Source organism: Rana temporaria, chromosome 8 (assembly GCF_905171775.1).
Source record: "Rana temporaria chromosome 8, aRanTem1.1, whole genome shotgun sequence".
Lineage (NCBI taxonomy): Eukaryota > Metazoa > Chordata > Amphibia > Anura > Ranidae > Rana > Rana temporaria.
The window spans coordinates 162200391-162218116 of NC_053496.1; the positions used below are offsets into that span (position 1 = coordinate 162200391).

At 41.3% G+C, this 17726-nt stretch overlaps 1 protein-coding gene across 2 annotated transcripts in view; it reads right to left on the reverse strand.

Annotated features, from left to right (window-relative positions):
* The window catches only part of LOC120909313 (membrane-spanning 4-domains subfamily A member 8-like), a 64671-nt gene that overhangs the window by 30134 nt on the left and 16811 nt on the right, over nucleotides 1-17726 (reverse strand). For both annotated transcript variants that reach the window (XM_040321062.1, XM_040321063.1), the window contains one exon: nucleotides 15829-15885. In XM_040321062.1, the coding sequence (XP_040176996.1) occupies nucleotides 15829-15885 (57 nt within the window). The remainder of the gene's footprint in view (nucleotides 1-15828; nucleotides 15886-17726) is intronic.

The following is a 17726-nucleotide window of genomic DNA, read 5'->3' on the forward strand; positions in this document are numbered from 1 at the left end:
ATGCTTTAGAACAAAATGACTGGTGGCACAGAAAATGAATCGCTCTGGGAGGCAAGCAACCACAATACAGATCAGGAGGAGAGAGAAATGATGATGATTGAAGTCCTTCACAAATGAAATGAAGGCGAGTTCATGCTAGCTGCTGCAGCTTTTACGGGTTGTATTGTGAAGGTTTGTAGGGCATTGACTTACGACAAGTGTGGGAAAAAAGCTAAAGCTAAAATTCAGTTAAAATTTCAAAAGACACTGCAATCATATATAAACAATATATATTTAATGGGTCAGTCCATCCAAACTGATAGTTAAAATCCTTGACTTGTTTTCTTTCTTTCTGGTACTTATGTAGCACTTACCCCCGAAGGAGCAGCTGGTTAAATTTGGGGTTTTGAATGTTACCTTTTCCGCTTCGTCAGGGTATGGAAGTCCATAATAAATGCAATTTCCAGACAGATGTAAAACCTTCAACAGTTAGGTTTTATTTTTACTGCAGGGTAACTTGAAGTAGAGAAAGTAGAAGTGCAGAGGAAGGTTCAGGCACACGGACAGGGCCGTCTTACTGAGCGTGCACCCCTGGGCACAGCCCCATCAGAGCCAAACAAATAGCACTAGCCGGGGGAGTGTCAGACTGTCAGTTGGTGCGCTCGGGACACAGAAATTAGTACTGGGAAAGCCTGCTGCGGTATGGCCGACTTCAATGGGACAGTGTAGCTGTCAAATTCTGCCTCTGATGTCGGGGATGGGCGGGCCAATCAGGTGTCCTGCCCCCTTCATCAGGCAAACTGTCTCCCCACACACAGAGTGCCTCCTTGACCCAGCCCACCACAGAGGGGAACCCTGCTCCTCCTCCCTTCTCCGACCATTAGAGCAGAACCCTGCCATCCTCTTGACTTCACCCACCACAGAGCGCCACCCTGCCCCTCCCTGACCCCACTCACCACAGAGGGGAATCCTGCTCCTCCCTTCACCGAATCACAGAACGGCACCCTGCCCTTTGTCCTGACTCCGCCCACAGAGCAGTGGTCACCTGGTGACACGCGGGGTCCGGTGATCTCGCTGCTGATCAGCGGGATGAAGAGGATGGACGTCGGAGCCCCCAGAAGGGCCAAGAGTAGTTTGGCGATGGTCCGGAGGCCCCCCGTGGTGCGAGCCAGATCCTCCCCCTGCAGTCTCTGAACCCCAGGTGCTGGCAGCGGTGGAGTATGCTATGAGGGGGAACATCATCACCAAAGCTATCAAGTGGGTATTGCTCACCCGGATAGTCCCCTCTCACATGGCCTAGCAGCTGGGATGATGCACAGGAGTACCCCAATTTTTTTTTCCATTGGGCCCCTGATTGAGGCTTGGAACTCAAGCAATCATGTGCTGTGCTCCTGTCCCAACTGTGTTATGCACGTTTATTGAATTGTTCCTGATTGGTCTTTTAGATGTCCTAGTTGGATGAAACGCATCGGACGTGGTTCAACACTCCCCACATTGCTTTTATCCTGTGATCACTTTTTATTCTTGTATGTTGTTGTTTTTTTTATTAAAAAAAAACTACTTTTTTTTACCTACACTATTGGAGCCCTTTTTTCTCTACATACCTTTCCGGATGTCAGTCTTTTTGGCTATCTATTTTGGTCATCAATCCTTCAGCTTTGCTGTTATCTACAAGATCCCTTTGAGGTGCCTCCGGAGTTCCTGGGCTTTCCTGTCTGTTTGGGTGACTTGCCGATTTGGATGTCCATGCCTTATTGACTCGTTGTCGCCGACACTTGGATCCACCAACTCCGGTAAGAGTATTTAGTCTTATCAATGATTGGATGACATATTACTCCGGATTTTCCATATATCTATGGTACCATCAAATATCTACTTGTGAACAATCACCTGTCTGTTGTGGACCCCTCTGCTTGTTACGAGGATTTATTTACATCATAGGACTTGTTTTCATCTACATATCCAGGACTTTATACTAATTTTTTGTATGCACATTTTTAAAATCATTGTTTCTGCACCAGTTTATTATATATCACTTTAACGCTACATCCCATCCATGCAACACTGTACCCATATGAAATTTTGATAATTTTTTCCCCACAAATAGAGCTTTTTTTTTTGTTCTGTTTGATCACCTCTGCTGTTTTTATTTGTTGCGCTATAAACAAAAAAAAAGCGCCAATTTTGAAAAAAAACAAATTTTTTTACTTTTTTCTATAATAAATATCCCAATGTAAAAAAAAAATGTCTTCCTCAATTTATGTATTCTTCTACATATTTTTGGTAAAAAATTGTAATAAGTGTATATTGATTGGTTTGTACAAAAGTTATAGTTCCTACAAAATAGGGGATAGATTTATGGCATTATTATTATTTTTTTTAATGATTTTTTTTTATGATTTTTTATTGGGACTGTGACATTGCGGCGGATATATCGGACACTTTTTACACTATTTTGGGACCATTCACATTTATACAGCGATCAGTGCTATAAAAATGCACTGTTTCTGTATAAATGTCATTGGCAGGGAAGGGTTAACACTAGGGGGTGATCAAGGGGTTAAATGTGTTACCTAGGGAGTAGGGATTGAGCTCCGGCATGTTCGCACACTCCACGTGCAGAGCCTGCCAGGAAGTCTGCACAGCACTGTGCTAATCACAGGCAGGGAGACATTGTCCCAATGCTCGGCTGCAGAGATCGGAAAACGTCTCCCTGCTTGTGGTTAGCGCAGCGCCGCACAGACTTCCTGGAGGGCTCTGCACGTTGAGTGTACCAACACACCAGAGCTCATCCCTACTAGGGAGTGATTCTAACTGTGGGGGAGGAGACACGATCCGTCTCCTCTTCCCTTACAGGATGTGGATCTGTGTGTTTACACACACAGATCCACGTCCCTGCTATGTGACAGACAAAATAGAACTCAATCTTAATAATGCAACACAAAAAAATTAAAAACACTAAAAGAGGGGGAGGAGCCACGCAAGATGGCGCCGGTCAGCAGCTGAGCGTTGGGACTCCCATGCCCCGACTCCATCCCTGAGCAGATAGAGCTGACTAATGAATAAATGAATGACTCAGACTCAGACCTAGATCCGATGCACCTGATGATTCTAAATTCTTGGACACGTGGAACCAGAGAATAGTGCGTGGGGAACTTGCTCTGTTACCTACCCTACTGCTGCTTCTGAAGCCATTCCCGAAGCTACTCCCGAGGCGGACTGGATCCGTGGTCAGACACTGTGCAGTTTGATATCGGCACTGCATTGGTATCCCCAGTGGCTTGGGCTGAGGCTCTGGCTCTGATTTTGAGTGTGGCGGAAGCGGAGGCATAAGGTACGGTGCTGCGCTGTGCAGTGTGACACGATAAGGTGGAGAGGTGAGAGTGGGATCTGGCCGGACTGCACACCCACTAACATACCTGAGGTCCGGACGCCGGCGCGCACTTGGTGAGCTCAGTGAGCGAGGTGTGGGAAGCCTGCAGGCGTGTGACGCGGTGTCCAGGGGCCCCGGGAGGCATCGGTGTAGTGGCAGCGTCAGGACAACGGAGCCGAAAACTACTTACTGATGCATCGCGGTCGGGGGTCGGAGGTCCCTGAAGGAAGAGCCCAGGTGATCGCACCAAGCAAAGGAAACGGTCCCCATCTATGGTGTGCTGTGTACCTCAGAACTCCAGGATTGGCTCAGGACCGTCCCAGGGTGAGATCGTTGAGCCATATGATTTGGTATGAATAACTTGTGACAACCTGTGGTAGCTTGCTGAGAGGAAATTTAGTTTTTTTTGGAAAAACTATAAGCCTTGACCGGGTGATTGACTGATCAGTGAAAAGTGAAAGTGAAAGTGCTGTGAAAAGTGCTATGTAGATTTGGCATATTTGGCATAGTTGGCATGTTGCTGGATTGAACCAAGAAACCTACCCTTTATTTGGGATATAAAGAAAAAAAAAACATTTGAGACCTGAGACAGTGTTATATGGTTGCTGCCCTTCGGTGAAGGGTGAGAAGGAGGAGAGGCAGGAATCAAGGAGTAAAAATACTCAGGACAACTATCATATGCCAATATACAATATAATATCCTAAGGAGCTAAAAAGATGCGAAAACCGAATATAGAGAAGCGGAATCAAATACATCACAGCAAATGATCAAAGTGGTTTGATAAGATTGAATGCCGCGTATCTCTTCAATACTGCTAATAGACTATTGTTCATCGGTGTTCCAGCTGGTTCTCTATCCCTTTTTTTTTTACAGCACTAAAAACCGCAGTAGTACAAAGAGGAAGAAGGCCCTTCCTTTTTTTTTTTTTTTTAAGAGCCCTGTATTTGATAAACCTCATAGAAAATAAAATACAAACTGGATATTTGAATCTAAACTAACCCCCCCTTTTTTTTTTTTTTTTAGATCCCCTCCCCCCTTCTTTTTTTTTTGGACACACTCATGTGTTATAGGGGAGGCTGGGTGGGTTTTTTTTTCACAGTTGGGTGTTTAATTATATAATTGCGTAACTGTATAGTTGTATAACTATTGGTATAATTGTACATATAAGGGTTTAATTTAATTCATATACTTATTTATTTGTTTTTAATATATTTTTGTTTGTTTAGAATTTAAGGGAAGGGGTACTAGATAGATAAGGGGTAGTGATACCTGGCACTGCAGAGGGTAATACTGTATAACACAAGATTGGTTACATAGGTAAACACATAATAAAATTAGATAAATAAATTGATTAAATAAATTAAAATTCACTAATTAATTCACTAATTAATTTGAGTATTAGTGGGGTTAGTATAGGAAAAAATTTATAGAGGCAACATTTAGTGAAGGACAGGGAAAAGAACATCTAAATATAGTGAGAAAAGTAAGAGAAAAGTAAGAGAAGAGGAAACATTCAATAACCAAACATTAAACTATGGATTAAAACAATGAGGAAGAAAGGCCCAAAAGTTACAGAAAGCGGGAAAGGGAATTCTATAAAGACGTATACGGTACAGGATAAAGTAGATCAAAGGGTAAAACAGGAGACAGAGGAGATGGAAGAATCAGCCCCTCCTCTAGAGAGTTCAACAGCCAGAAATTTTAATAGGGAGGAAAGAAAATCCCCTCAGAAAAATCAAGAAGAGCAACAGCAAACACTGGAGATGGAGAGCAGAAAAGAAATGGACAATTCCCAAATGCCATCTACTAAACAAGACATGGCCGAGCTGATGAAATACCTGGAATGCACGATTAAAAGTGAATTAAATGCAACTAGAGCAGACATTAAAGGTGTACTAACACGGGTTGAAGAATCGGAAGCACAGTTAGATGAACATAAAAAAGCTATCCTGGAATTACAGGAAAGAGCGGATAGGGACTGGATGGAAATGAGGAACCTCCGATATAAGCTCGAGGATCAAGAAAATAGAAGCAGACAAAATAATTTAAGGGTCTGAGGGTTACCAGAATCGGTAGAAAGTAAAGATCTAGAAGATGTGATTCGGGAAGTATTCAATAAAATAATGAAAAGGGAAGTAAAAACTCCTTCGATAGAATACACAGCGTACAGAAATCTATAAAAGCCTCTTCCGAAACAGCGAGAGACTTAATAGTGAGATTCTCCCAATATAAGGATAAACAAAAAGTTCAGTACTGTTTGAGAAATACTGAAGGTATTGAATATGAAGGATCTAAGCTGCTTCTCTTTACGGACTTATCACAAGAAACATTGGCGTGAAGAAGAGCTCTGAAACCCTTGATTAATCAGTTACAAGAGAAAAAGATCTACTATAGATGGGGATTCCCGGCATGTTTAACAGCCAAAAATCTAGGGATATCAGCTGTCCTGCGATTCCCAGAAGATTTGAAGGAATTTTGTACCAAGATGGAATTGCCATATATTAATATAGAAAATTGGGAAAAAAAACCTCCAGAATAGGGAAAGCTTAAGAACCAGCCATGGAATAAAGTGTAACAGAAATAGGGGGAAAATAAATAATAGGGTAGCAGATAGGTTGAGTCTGGGTCACTAAGAAATAGATCTGCTCGGGGGGGGGGGAGAGGACTTGGCCGTGCCCGCCTGGGCCCTCGGGCCCACACCCACACAGGGGGTGGGGCCTGTGGGCCCGTATTGGCATTTACAGACCCCCTAGGAAGGTCTGGCCAGGCTTGGTGGCTAGTAATAGGCCCCAACTTGACTGACCGCAACATTGTTTTTCAATGGAGGGTGTGGGGAGGGGGAGAGGTGAGGGGAGAGGGGTTTTATTATGTGTTTAGTTATGTTTGTTATTGTCTGGGTACATTGAATGGTTCATCCTTGGAAAAATACTATATAAAAGGGTATAAGCTCTGTGATGTATATACTTGATTTCTTCTGAAAAATGGCACCCTTAAAAATTATCACATATAATGTTAGAGGGTTAAATAGTCCACCCAAGAGATACCAAATACTGCAGGAATTGAAAAACTGGGCATCAAATATTATTTTTTTACAGGAGACTCACTTTAAGTGGTCTTCCAGGGTTGGATTAAATTCTAGACACTCCCCACTATGGTTTCATGGATATTCACCTAATAAGAGATCTAAAGGTATAGCAATAGGATTTGATAGGAACACCCCCTTTGTGCTAAAAGCTATGGAATCAGATTCTGAAGGGAGGTATCTTTTTGTTAAGGGCTTGTTGTTTAATAAAATGTATACTCTAGTTAACATCTACTGCCCTAATACACACCCCTGTCTCTTTTTTGGAAAAGTGTTGAATAAATTGGAAAAATTCAGAGAAGAGGGGGTTATAATGGCAGGCGATCTTAATTTTGTGTTTGATCCAACTCTGGATATTTAACCCCTTTCTCTCCGATCAGGAGGAAAGGATCTCAAGGTTATTAAAAGAAAACTACACCAACAACAATTAGTAGAAGTCTGGAGGATCTTTCACCCTAAAGGAAGGGATTTTACATATTATTCTCAGGTACACTCCACTTACTCGAGAATTGACTATATTTTCCTAGACCACCAGCTCATGGAAGGGGTAACAAAAGTAGAGGTGAAATCTGTAACCCTTTCGGACCACGCTCCAGTTATGGCCCTATTAGATCTAGAAGATGTTCCGGTTAGGCAGAGATCCTGGAGATTAGATGAATCTCTCTTATATGACCATAATGTTAGTAATGCCCTGGAAAGGGATTTAAATTTATTCTTTGAAGAAAATAATGTAGAAAATATTGCACCATCCACACTATGGGAAACCCATAAAGTATTTATGAGAGGGAGGTTAATAGCAGAAGGGGTAAAAAGAAGGAAAATCTGGGAAGCGGAAAAAAAAATGATCCTACAGGAAATTCAGGAGTTGGAGCAGATGCATAAAGTGTCAATTGACAGTAAAATAATGGAGGAGTTAACAAGAAAACGAGAATTATTGTAGAATCTGTTGGAACAGGAGACAAAAAGAGTATTCCTAAAAACAGCTAAAAAACAATATGAATTTTGCAATAAGTCTGGGAGACTATTGGCGGAGGCAATTAAACCTAGACAAAATCAGAATTATATTGCAAAAATTAAAAATAAAAAGGGGACTCTGAAACATACAACTAGAGATATCAGCAAAAACATCCTTGAGTACTAGCAATCTCTATATAAAGTAAGCGACAGTCAGGATAAAGAAGAAATACAGAATAGGAAAGAGAAAGTTGAACAATATCTCAGGAAAATAAAACTATTAGCTATATCAGAAGAAGACTCAAATAAATTAGAATGTGAGATATCTGAGGAAGAGATTCAGCAGGCAATTAAAAATAGTAAGAATGGAAAAAGCCCGGGACCGGACGGGTATACATCCCTGTACTATAAAAAATGTCTTGGAATATTAACACCCCATTTTTATTGCTATATGAACTCCATCGGGGAGGGGATGAAGATACGTAAAGAAGCCCTAGGAGCTCATATAGCAATTTTACCAAAAGAAGGCAAGGATCCAACATTATGCTCCAGTTTCAGGCCAATTTCCTTGATTAACGAAGACATAAAAATTTATGCTAGGATCTTGGCCGAAAGACTGAAGCTATATATGCCAGACTGTATAGAGAGGGATCAGGCAGGTTTTGTCCCTGGAAGGGAAACCAGGGACAATATATTAAGGACAATTTTGTTAATACATGAAGCTAAAAAGAAAAGGAAACCGGCCCTTTTCCTATCTGTAGATGCCGAAAAGGCATTAGATAGAGTCAACTGGGAATATATGTTGCAGACATTGCATGGATTTGGCCTGAAATCACGAATGATGAGATGGATAGGGGCATTGTACTCAGATCCCACGGCTCAAATCCAGGTGAATGGGACTCTGTCGGAGGCATTTAAGCTACACAATGGGACACGCCAGGGATGCCCACTTTGCCTATGCAGACGATATTATGTTATTTATAGCAAATCCTAGGCAATCACTCCCAAAGATTATGGAAGAAATGGATGAATATGGAAAGGTCTCTGATTTTAAAATAAATTTGGAAAAAACAGAGATATTGAATATAGATGCATCCCTAAAAGATAAAAGAGAATTAAAAGCACTTTTTCCCTTTATGTGGAGAGAAAAAGGACTGAAATATCTAGGAGTCTATTTATCAGTAATAACAACAGATTTATATCAAGATAATTATATTCCTCTCTTGAATAAAATTAAACAGGATTTGAAGGGATACCAGGCATACAGATTGTCATGGTTAGGAAGGATAAACGTAATTAAAATGATGACACTTCCGAAAGCTTTGTGTATCTTCCAGAGCCTGCCAATCTGTATTCCTGGGGCATATTTTAGAACTTTGAGAAGCCTAATACAAAAATTTGTCTGGAAGGGGAAAGGAAGTTGTATCTCCTATAAAGTAATGAGTAGATCAAGAGATAATGGGGGGTACTACTTCCAGATCCCCAGAAATATTATGAAGCAGCAGCAATAAAAAGAGTTATGGACTGGGTCCATAATACATCACACAAGAAATGGGTGTCCCTAGAAGATAATATGAGTAAAACGGAGTTAGGCCACGTTATCTGGATTCAGAAAAAATATAGAGATCTCCCTAAAGCACTCGCCCCAATTACAATAGAAACACTAAAGATATGGGATAAAGTAACTAAGGATATGAAGGGGCAATATAATAGCCTATTGATGCCCTTAATGGGAAAAATAATAAACTGTATTTAAAGTGGACCCATTTGGATAGACTGAGGTTAAAGGATGTCTTAAAGGGGAATAGGCTATGCTCATTAGAAGAACTATGAGAAAAATACGGAACATCACAGTGGGATGGTTGGAGATATATGCAGCTCCAACATTTCACTGAATCTCTTCCAAAACCCTTACGAAGTGTTGAAAGATTAAATCCCTGGGAGAGATTGATAGACCAGGGAGGGATGAGTAGAAAAGGGATGATCTCTAAAATATATAGGTTGTTGATATCCTCCAATGAGGATGGGTTAATACACCCCCTGGAAAAATGGGAGATAGAATTAAACCAAAAAGTTCCAGAGAGGCTGAAGAAGAGGGTCATGGACTACGTACACTCCACCTCAAAGGATACAAAAGTGAAAGAAATTAACTATAAATTATTGACCAAATGGTACTATGTCCCCACTAAAATGTATAAAATAAATCATGATGCATCACCCATGTGCTGGAGGGAATGTGAGGAAGAGGGAAATCATGCCCATATCTGGTGGCAATGTAGATTGATCCAAACATATTGGGTGGAGGTACTAGGCCTAATGAAACAGATAGAAAGGAAGGAGATAGGATTAGACCCCTGGAAATGCTTATTCCATGCAATGGAAGTTCAGAGGAAAGAATACAGAGCTGCCCTTACCCCATTTCTATTAAACGCAGCGAAAGCATTAATCCCAAGACATTGGAGAATGAAGGAACTACCAAGGATAAAGGAATGGTTTAGAGAGGTAGATAAAATAAGGGTAATGGAGGAATTAATAAGCTTTCAAGAAGATGCAGAAATAAGATTTCAAGAAACTTGGGGGAAATGGATAAACTTTAAAGGGTCACTAAAGGAAAACATTTTTTTTGCTGAAATGACTGTTTATTGGGTATAGAGACATAAAAGTTAACTGATTCCTTTTAAAAATGATTAAAAATTGAATTTAATCTATCATATAATGTGCCTCTAGTTTCACTTTGGTTTTAAATGTACATACATGAAGTTCCGGGTGAGAGGTGAGTCGGGAAGACTCACAGAACAAAAACAAACAAATCCAGGGCAGTGTTTTGTTTTTAAAATGAATCTGATTGGTTCTGAGGAGTTTTAGACACACAGTAATGACAGCTTAACCACCGTGAAAATCTCCCAGTACGATAATTATAAGGAAACAGACAACCAGGAAGTGTGGAGATCACAGCAGAATTACAGCAACTTCAAAGCAAAAACGAACAATGAGGACATGAAACCAGTACTGCAGTAAGGTAAAGGAAGCTATTTAGCTAAAACATTTTTTTCCTTTAGTGACCCTTTAAGCAATCTCCGATCTATCTGGAGATTATGGGGAGTGAAGAGAATCTATAGGTTGGCACCTAGGAGAGGATTTTTTCCCTTCTCTCCTCTTTTTTCTCTCCCTTTTTTATTTTTTTTCACATAACATGAAGTGATAAGGGGAGGACAGAAAGTCCACCACCTCACTTCCCTAAAAAGTAAGGATACACATATGGGGGATAGGTATGGGATATAATATAAAAGGGATAATCTCCTCTGGGTTTTTTTTTTTTCTCTTGGTCTGACGACAAGAGACACATGAGTATATATACAAGGGGACGTATCGCTGCGATCGTTAGAGCGAGAGCAATAATTCTAGCCCTAGACCTCCTCTGTAACTCAAAACATGCAACCTGTAGAATTTTTTAAACGTTGCCATGGAGATTTTTAAGGGTAAAAGTTTGTCGCCATTCCACAAGCGGGCGCAACTTTGAAGCGTGACATGTTGGGTATCAATTTAATTGGCGTAACAATATCTTTCACAATATACAAACAAAATTGGGCTAACTTTACTGTTTGTGTGTCTTATTTTTTAATTCCAAAAAGTTATTTTTTTCCCAAAAAAGTGCGCTTGTAAGACCGCTGCACAAATATGGTGTGACAAAAAGTATTGCAATGACCGCCATTTTATTCTCTAGAGTGTTAGAACTCCCAAACATTATATAGATTGTTTTCTAAGTAATTTTCTAGAAAAAAAAATGTTTTTAACTTGTAAACACCAAATCTCAGAAAGAGGATTGGTCGTTAAGTGAACAATATAGTAGAGTTGCACCTGTAGTATCCTGATAGAAACAGGTATTACAATATATTAATTGGGGTTAATTAGTACTCTCTTGGATATGGGTGTGGCAGAGAAAATGCAATACATTTCCAGTCCTTTCAGGAGACAGGTGTGATTGATACCAGTAGCTAACCAATCTTGAGCGGATTACTGGCCTCTGTAGGAATACAAGTCCCTTCAGATTATAACCCTGAAGATGGAGGCATTATATTGTGGTCTGTGAGGGAGAATTATTTAGAATTTGCCAGTCAGTCTGGAAGTCATTCAGAACTTAGATTGGGGAGTATACATCATAGATAGCTGCACTTTTCACTATAAGTGGAGGCTTATTTAGGATCCCCATGCCGCTTCTGAGAGTTGGGAGCTGATTGACCTGTATGCTACACAACAACAGCTAGAGGTTTATCCTTCCCTTCCTTATCTTTTGTTTTTCCTTCTCCGCCCAGACTATTAAGACCCCTTTCACACTGGGTCGCTTCGGCGCTAGAAATAGCCTTTGCTAAGCGCCTGAAAAGTGTGCCTTTTCACATTGGGGCAGTGCGCTTGCGGGACATTCCGAAAAGTCATGCAAGCAGCATCTTTGGGGTGCTGGTTTTTAGTTCTCCCAAAACACCCAGCCTATTGGAATGAATCGAAAAGCCTCAAAAGCGATTTGAAAGCGCGGCAAAACTGGAGTTTTTAACAATTTTTGGGGGGTTAAAAGCGCCCTGCTAGCGCTTGGCCGCGGCCCCATTGTGAAAGGGGTCTTAGTATTGTGTACACTAATCACTGCCAGTACTACTAAGCCAACCAATAAACAAAAAAACCTCCCTTTTTGTACATATAACTTTTAATCAAATTATATAAAACATCTCAATACAGTATATATAATACCAATGGCCTTTGGTGCGCAGGGTTACTCACTTTTCGTTTAGTGATTGCCAGTTTAGGTATTTTGAAATAACCACTTTTGGACCGAGTCTATTTTTGACACTTGGGCCCGGATTCACGTAGAGCGGCGTATATTTGTGCGGGCGTAGCGCATCTCATATGCGCTACGCCGGCGTAACATTGAGAGGCAAGAACAGTATTCACAAAGCATTCGCTCCCAACGTTGCACCGGCATAACGTAAATTGTCCGGCGTAAGCCCGCCTAATTCAAAGTAGGAAGGAAGTGGGCGTGATCAATTTAAATGAAGCTTGACCCCATGCAAATGATGGGCCGAACGAACAGCGCATGCTCAGAATCACGTTGAATTTACTCTCTAAGATACGACGGCTCAATGCCTACGACGTGAACGTAACCTACGCCCAGCCCCATTCACGTACGACTTACGTAAACAACGTAAAATATGACGGCTGTTCCGACGTCCATACCTTTGCATGGGATGCGCCTCCTTATAGGTGGAATAACTTTACGCCGGACGTATGCCTTACGTAAACGGTGTATACTCATGCGACGGGCGCAAGTACGTTTGTGAATCGGCGTATCTAGATCATTTACATATTCAACGCGTAAATCAATGGAAGCGCCCCTTGCGGCCATCGTAAATATATCGGCGCTATCACCTCTCTGGGGACACGTGCGGATCTAGGTGCGGATCAGGCTACAGAATTTCGCTCTGGCAGTATTATACAATATCCTCTGGCACTCATACCTAGGATTGAAAGACTGCGTTATTAGATGGTTTCATCTACCCTATCTAGCCTAGCACACTGAGCATTGAAATACTGCACGTGCAGATCCCCGGACCTGAATTCAAGTGCTTACCAGCACCTGACTGCTTGATCACCCTTTCTTATAATCCTTTATGTGTTTTTTGATAATATCCCCACGTTAGGCTGGATTGACAGAATCTGTCCACTCAGCCACTGTGGGGTTAAGACACTACTGTCGCCTGTCTACCCCCAATGCGACTGATTCTATGCAATATCTTATGCTCCTGAGGAAGCGCTAACGCGCGTAACATGTAGAGCAAGGCCTCCAGTAAACCTCCGGAAATATCACATGGGATATACAACTCAACATTATACTTGTAACTGTGCTTGTCAGATAAAGCTTGTATATATTAAGATTGTATATTGTTGTCACTACCCGTGTAGTATTAGTCACTGACCTAAATTTGATTTTATGTCTGTTTGATTTTATATGATATTTCATACTCAATAAATCATTAGTTTTCTATACCAAATTGTACTGTGTGCCCTCAAAGCCCAATCAATAGTTTTTCACCCAAATTCTCGATATATCGGGGCGGTGGCACAATTTATACAGGTGCATTCGCGGTATCACCACGCGACATATGCACATTAAAATAGGCTTTCTCTTTTTGTAAAAATACATCGTAAATATGCGCCCAAGATACGACGGCGTAGGAAACTTACGTCAGTCGGAGGAAGCCAAATTTCAGGCGTATCTTACTTGCAGAATCAGGCGCAGAGATTTGACGGCGCATCCGTGCACTTACGCGGCATGTCAGTAGATACGTCGGCGTAAGTCTTTCTGAATCCGGGCCTTGGTGTTTTACAAGTTAAAATCTTTTTTTTTGCTAAAAAATTACTTGGAACCCTCAAACGTTTTTAAGTGTGTGTGTGTGTGTGTGTGTGTATATTATATATATATATATAATTTTTTTTACCAAAGACCCTAGAGAATAAAATGGCTGTTGTTGCAATATTTTATGTCACATGGTATTTGCACAGCAGTCTTTCAAATGCAATTTTTTTGGGGAAAAATACACTTTTTTGAATTAAATAAGAAAGCCGTAAAGTCAGCCCAATTTTTTTACATATTGTGAAAGATGTTACACCAAGTAAATCGATACCTAACATGTTACGCTTAAAAATGGAACGCACTGGTGGAATGGCGACAAACTGCAGTACTTAAAAATCTCCATAGGCGACGTTTACATTTTTTCAACGGTTACCTGTTTAGAGGAGGTTTAGAGCTAGAATTCTTGCTCTAAAACCCCTTTCACACTGGGCCACCCATCCATTTGCGCTCGTTTTAGTGATGTTTAAGCTGCACTTTTCCCCCAAAAAGTTTTGCAGTGCTTTTCAAGCGCTGCCCATTTACTCCAATGTACAGGGTGTTTTGGGAGCACTAAATACAGCGCTCCCAACCTGCCCCAAAGATACTGCCTGCAGGACTTTTCGGAACATCCTGCAAGCGTGCTGCCCCAGTGTGAAAAGACACACTTGAATGAATGGAGAGGTGCCCCAGTGTGATACCTCATGTGTGATTTGAACACTGTTTACCTTTGTGGGTGGGACTTAAGTATGCGTTTTCCTTGGTACGCTTTAAAATAATTTTTATTTTTCTTATTTATTTATTTTTTAAATCTAATCACTTTTTTTGCTGTCACAAGGAATGTAAACATCCCTTGTAACAGTAAAAGGCAGTGACAGGTACTCTTTATGGAGGTCCCCTCCGGCTCTTTATAACGGCTGAGTGGCTCATTAGCCCCATCGTTTTTTATTATGAACACCACTATTCCTTTATATTGGCTTTTAAAATGTACAAATGCAGCAATTTAGAAATTGGATGAAAGGTTTAGCACTGGAAAACACTTTTTGAAAGATAACAAGTGCATTTTATATACAACTATATAGATCAGACCAAAATGAGGGACAAATGAGGAGGAATGAGGGACAGATGGACATTGCTCCAAATCAGGGACAGTCCCTCAGAATCAGTGACAGTTGGGAGCTATGGGGTATAGAGAGTGTATAACACAGTGTACAGCAGTATGGGGTATAGAGAGTGTATTACACAGTGTACAGCAGTATGGGGTATAGAGAGTGTATAACACAGTGTACAGCAGTATGGAGTATAGAGTGTAATACACAGTGTACAGCAGTATGGAGTATAGAGAGTGTATTACACAGTGTACAGCAGTATGGGGTATAGAGAGTATATAACACAATGTACAGCAGTATGGGGTATAGAGAGTATATAACACAGTATACAGCAGTATGGGGTATAGAGAGCGTATAACACAGTGTACAGCAATATGAAGTATAGAGAGTGTATAACACAGTGTACAGCAGTATGGGGTATAGAGAGTGTATAACACAGTGTACAGCAGTATGAAGTATAAAGAGTGTATAACACAGTGTACAGCAGTATGAGGTATAGAGTGTAATACACAGTGTACAGCAGTATATATAGTGTATTACACAGTGTACAGCAGTATGGGGTATAGAGAGTATATAACACAGTGTACAGCAGTATGGATATAGAGTGTAATACACAGTGTACAGCAGTATGGAGTATAGAGAGTGTATAACACAGTGTACAGCAGTATGGGGTATAGAGTGTAATACACAGTGTACAGCAGTATGGGGTATAGAGAGTGTATAACACAGTGTACAGCAGTATGGGGTATAGAGAGTGTATAACACAGTGTACAGCAGTATGGGGTATAGAGTGTATAACACAGTGTACAGCAGCAACATACAGTATAACACAATGTACAGCAGCAACATACAGTATAACACAGTGTACCACTGGCTGGACATGGAATAGTACATTGCGTACAGTGAATGTCATAGGGTAATACAGTGTACACTGTCTATTTAATATAAACTCACCATGCAGATGTTGGGATTAGTCCCAGCCACTATGGTCAGGGCACCGGCAATGATGTACTAATAAAAAATAGAAGAGGGTTATGTTAGTCCAAATTATAATATCATAATATAAAGTAATCAGATGACATAGTGTTTTTGGGCGAGTTTTACTTTAGGGGACATTCTGCCCTGAAGAGTGGTGTGATGGCAAAAGGGGAATTTTAGGAACATCTAGAGGGCAGCATCGCTAGTAGAATCCCTCCACCGTGTACTTACTCAGGTCTGACCTCAGGTTGTGTGATTAGGTCCTTTTGTACAGTCAAATCTTGAACCTGTTATATAACTGTATACCATTGACACTTACATGGCCCTGTTTGAAGTCAAATGTTGCTTGTAGGATTGAGCAAACCCGAACTGTAAAGTTCGGGTTCGGTACGGACTTTGTTTTTTTTTGCTCCCGAACCCGAATAATTGGAAAAAGTTTGGGTTCGGAGTTTGGCTATTTCATGGTGCGCTGCACGGCAGCCAATCGCCATTTGTTTTACTAGTGTGACTAGGAAGCCATCACAGCCATGCCTGTGATTGGCCAGTGCAGCATGTGACCCAGCATGTGACCAGCCTCTATATCAGATAGAGGCACACAGCACAGCTCGTCACTCTGCATTAGCTAGTGTAGGGAGAGGCTGCTGCTGATTGAGGGACAGTGTCAGAGAGGTGTATCCTGCTTCAGAAATCTACACAAGCACTGTTTATTTCTGTGAGATCTGCATCTTATAGTTTAGGGAGAGGTTCCAGCTATTTGCTATAGGGACATGCTGCTGTTGATTGAGGGACAGTGTCAGAGGGGTGTATCCTGCTTCAGAAATCTTCACAAGTACTGTTTATTTCTGTGAGATCTGCATCTTATAGTTTAGTGAGAGGTTCCAGCTATTTGCTATAGGGACAGCAATCTATAGGTGACTCTCTGTATATTTCACCAGCACTGCACCTGTCACCACCTGTGATATAATGTGTGTGTCCAGTACATAGTTTAGGGAGAGGTTCCAGCTATTTCCTATAGGGACAGCAATCTATAGGTGACTCTCTGTATATTTCACCAGCACTGCACCTGTCACCACCTGTGATATACTGTGTGTGTCCAGTACATCGTTTAGGGAGAGGTTCCAGTTATTTCCTATAGGGACAGCAATCTATAGGTGAATCTCTGCATATTTCACCAGCACTCCACCTGTCCCCTGTGATATATTGTCTGTGAAGTACATTGTTTAGGGCTAGGTTCCTGCTTCTTGCTATAGGTAGAGAAATATATAGGTGAATCTCTGCATATTTCACCAGCACTCCACCTGTGCCCTGTGATATACTGTCTGTCCAGTACATTGTTGAGGGCTAGGTTCCTGCTTCTTGCTACAGGGAGAGAAACATATAGGTGAATCTCTGCCTATTTCACCAGCACTCTACCTGTCCCCTGTGATATACTGTCTATGCAGTACATTGTTTAGGGCTAGGTTCCTGCTTCTTGCTATAGGGAAAGAAATATATAGGTGAATCTCTGCATATTACACCATATTACACTATTGTTGTATTTAAAAAACACCCATTTAGGGCAAGATCCTACATTTGAGAAATATGAGGAAAACGTCAAATAAGGGACGTGGCCGCTGTCGTGCTGCTGGTGGAGCTCCTGTTACATGGAGAGGACGTGGTTGATCTGTGCCAGCTACACCCACAAGTAAAACACCTTTCTCAGGTGCGAGTAGCCGACAGAGCCTGCAGCGGTATTTGGTCGGGCCTAATCCAGCTCTACGAATGTTGAGGCCAGGAGCATAACAGGCGGTAGTAGATTAGGTTGCTGACAGTGCCTCCAGTTCCTTCACATTGTTTTCCAACCAGTCTTGTGCTGAAAGTTCAGAGTTGGCGCC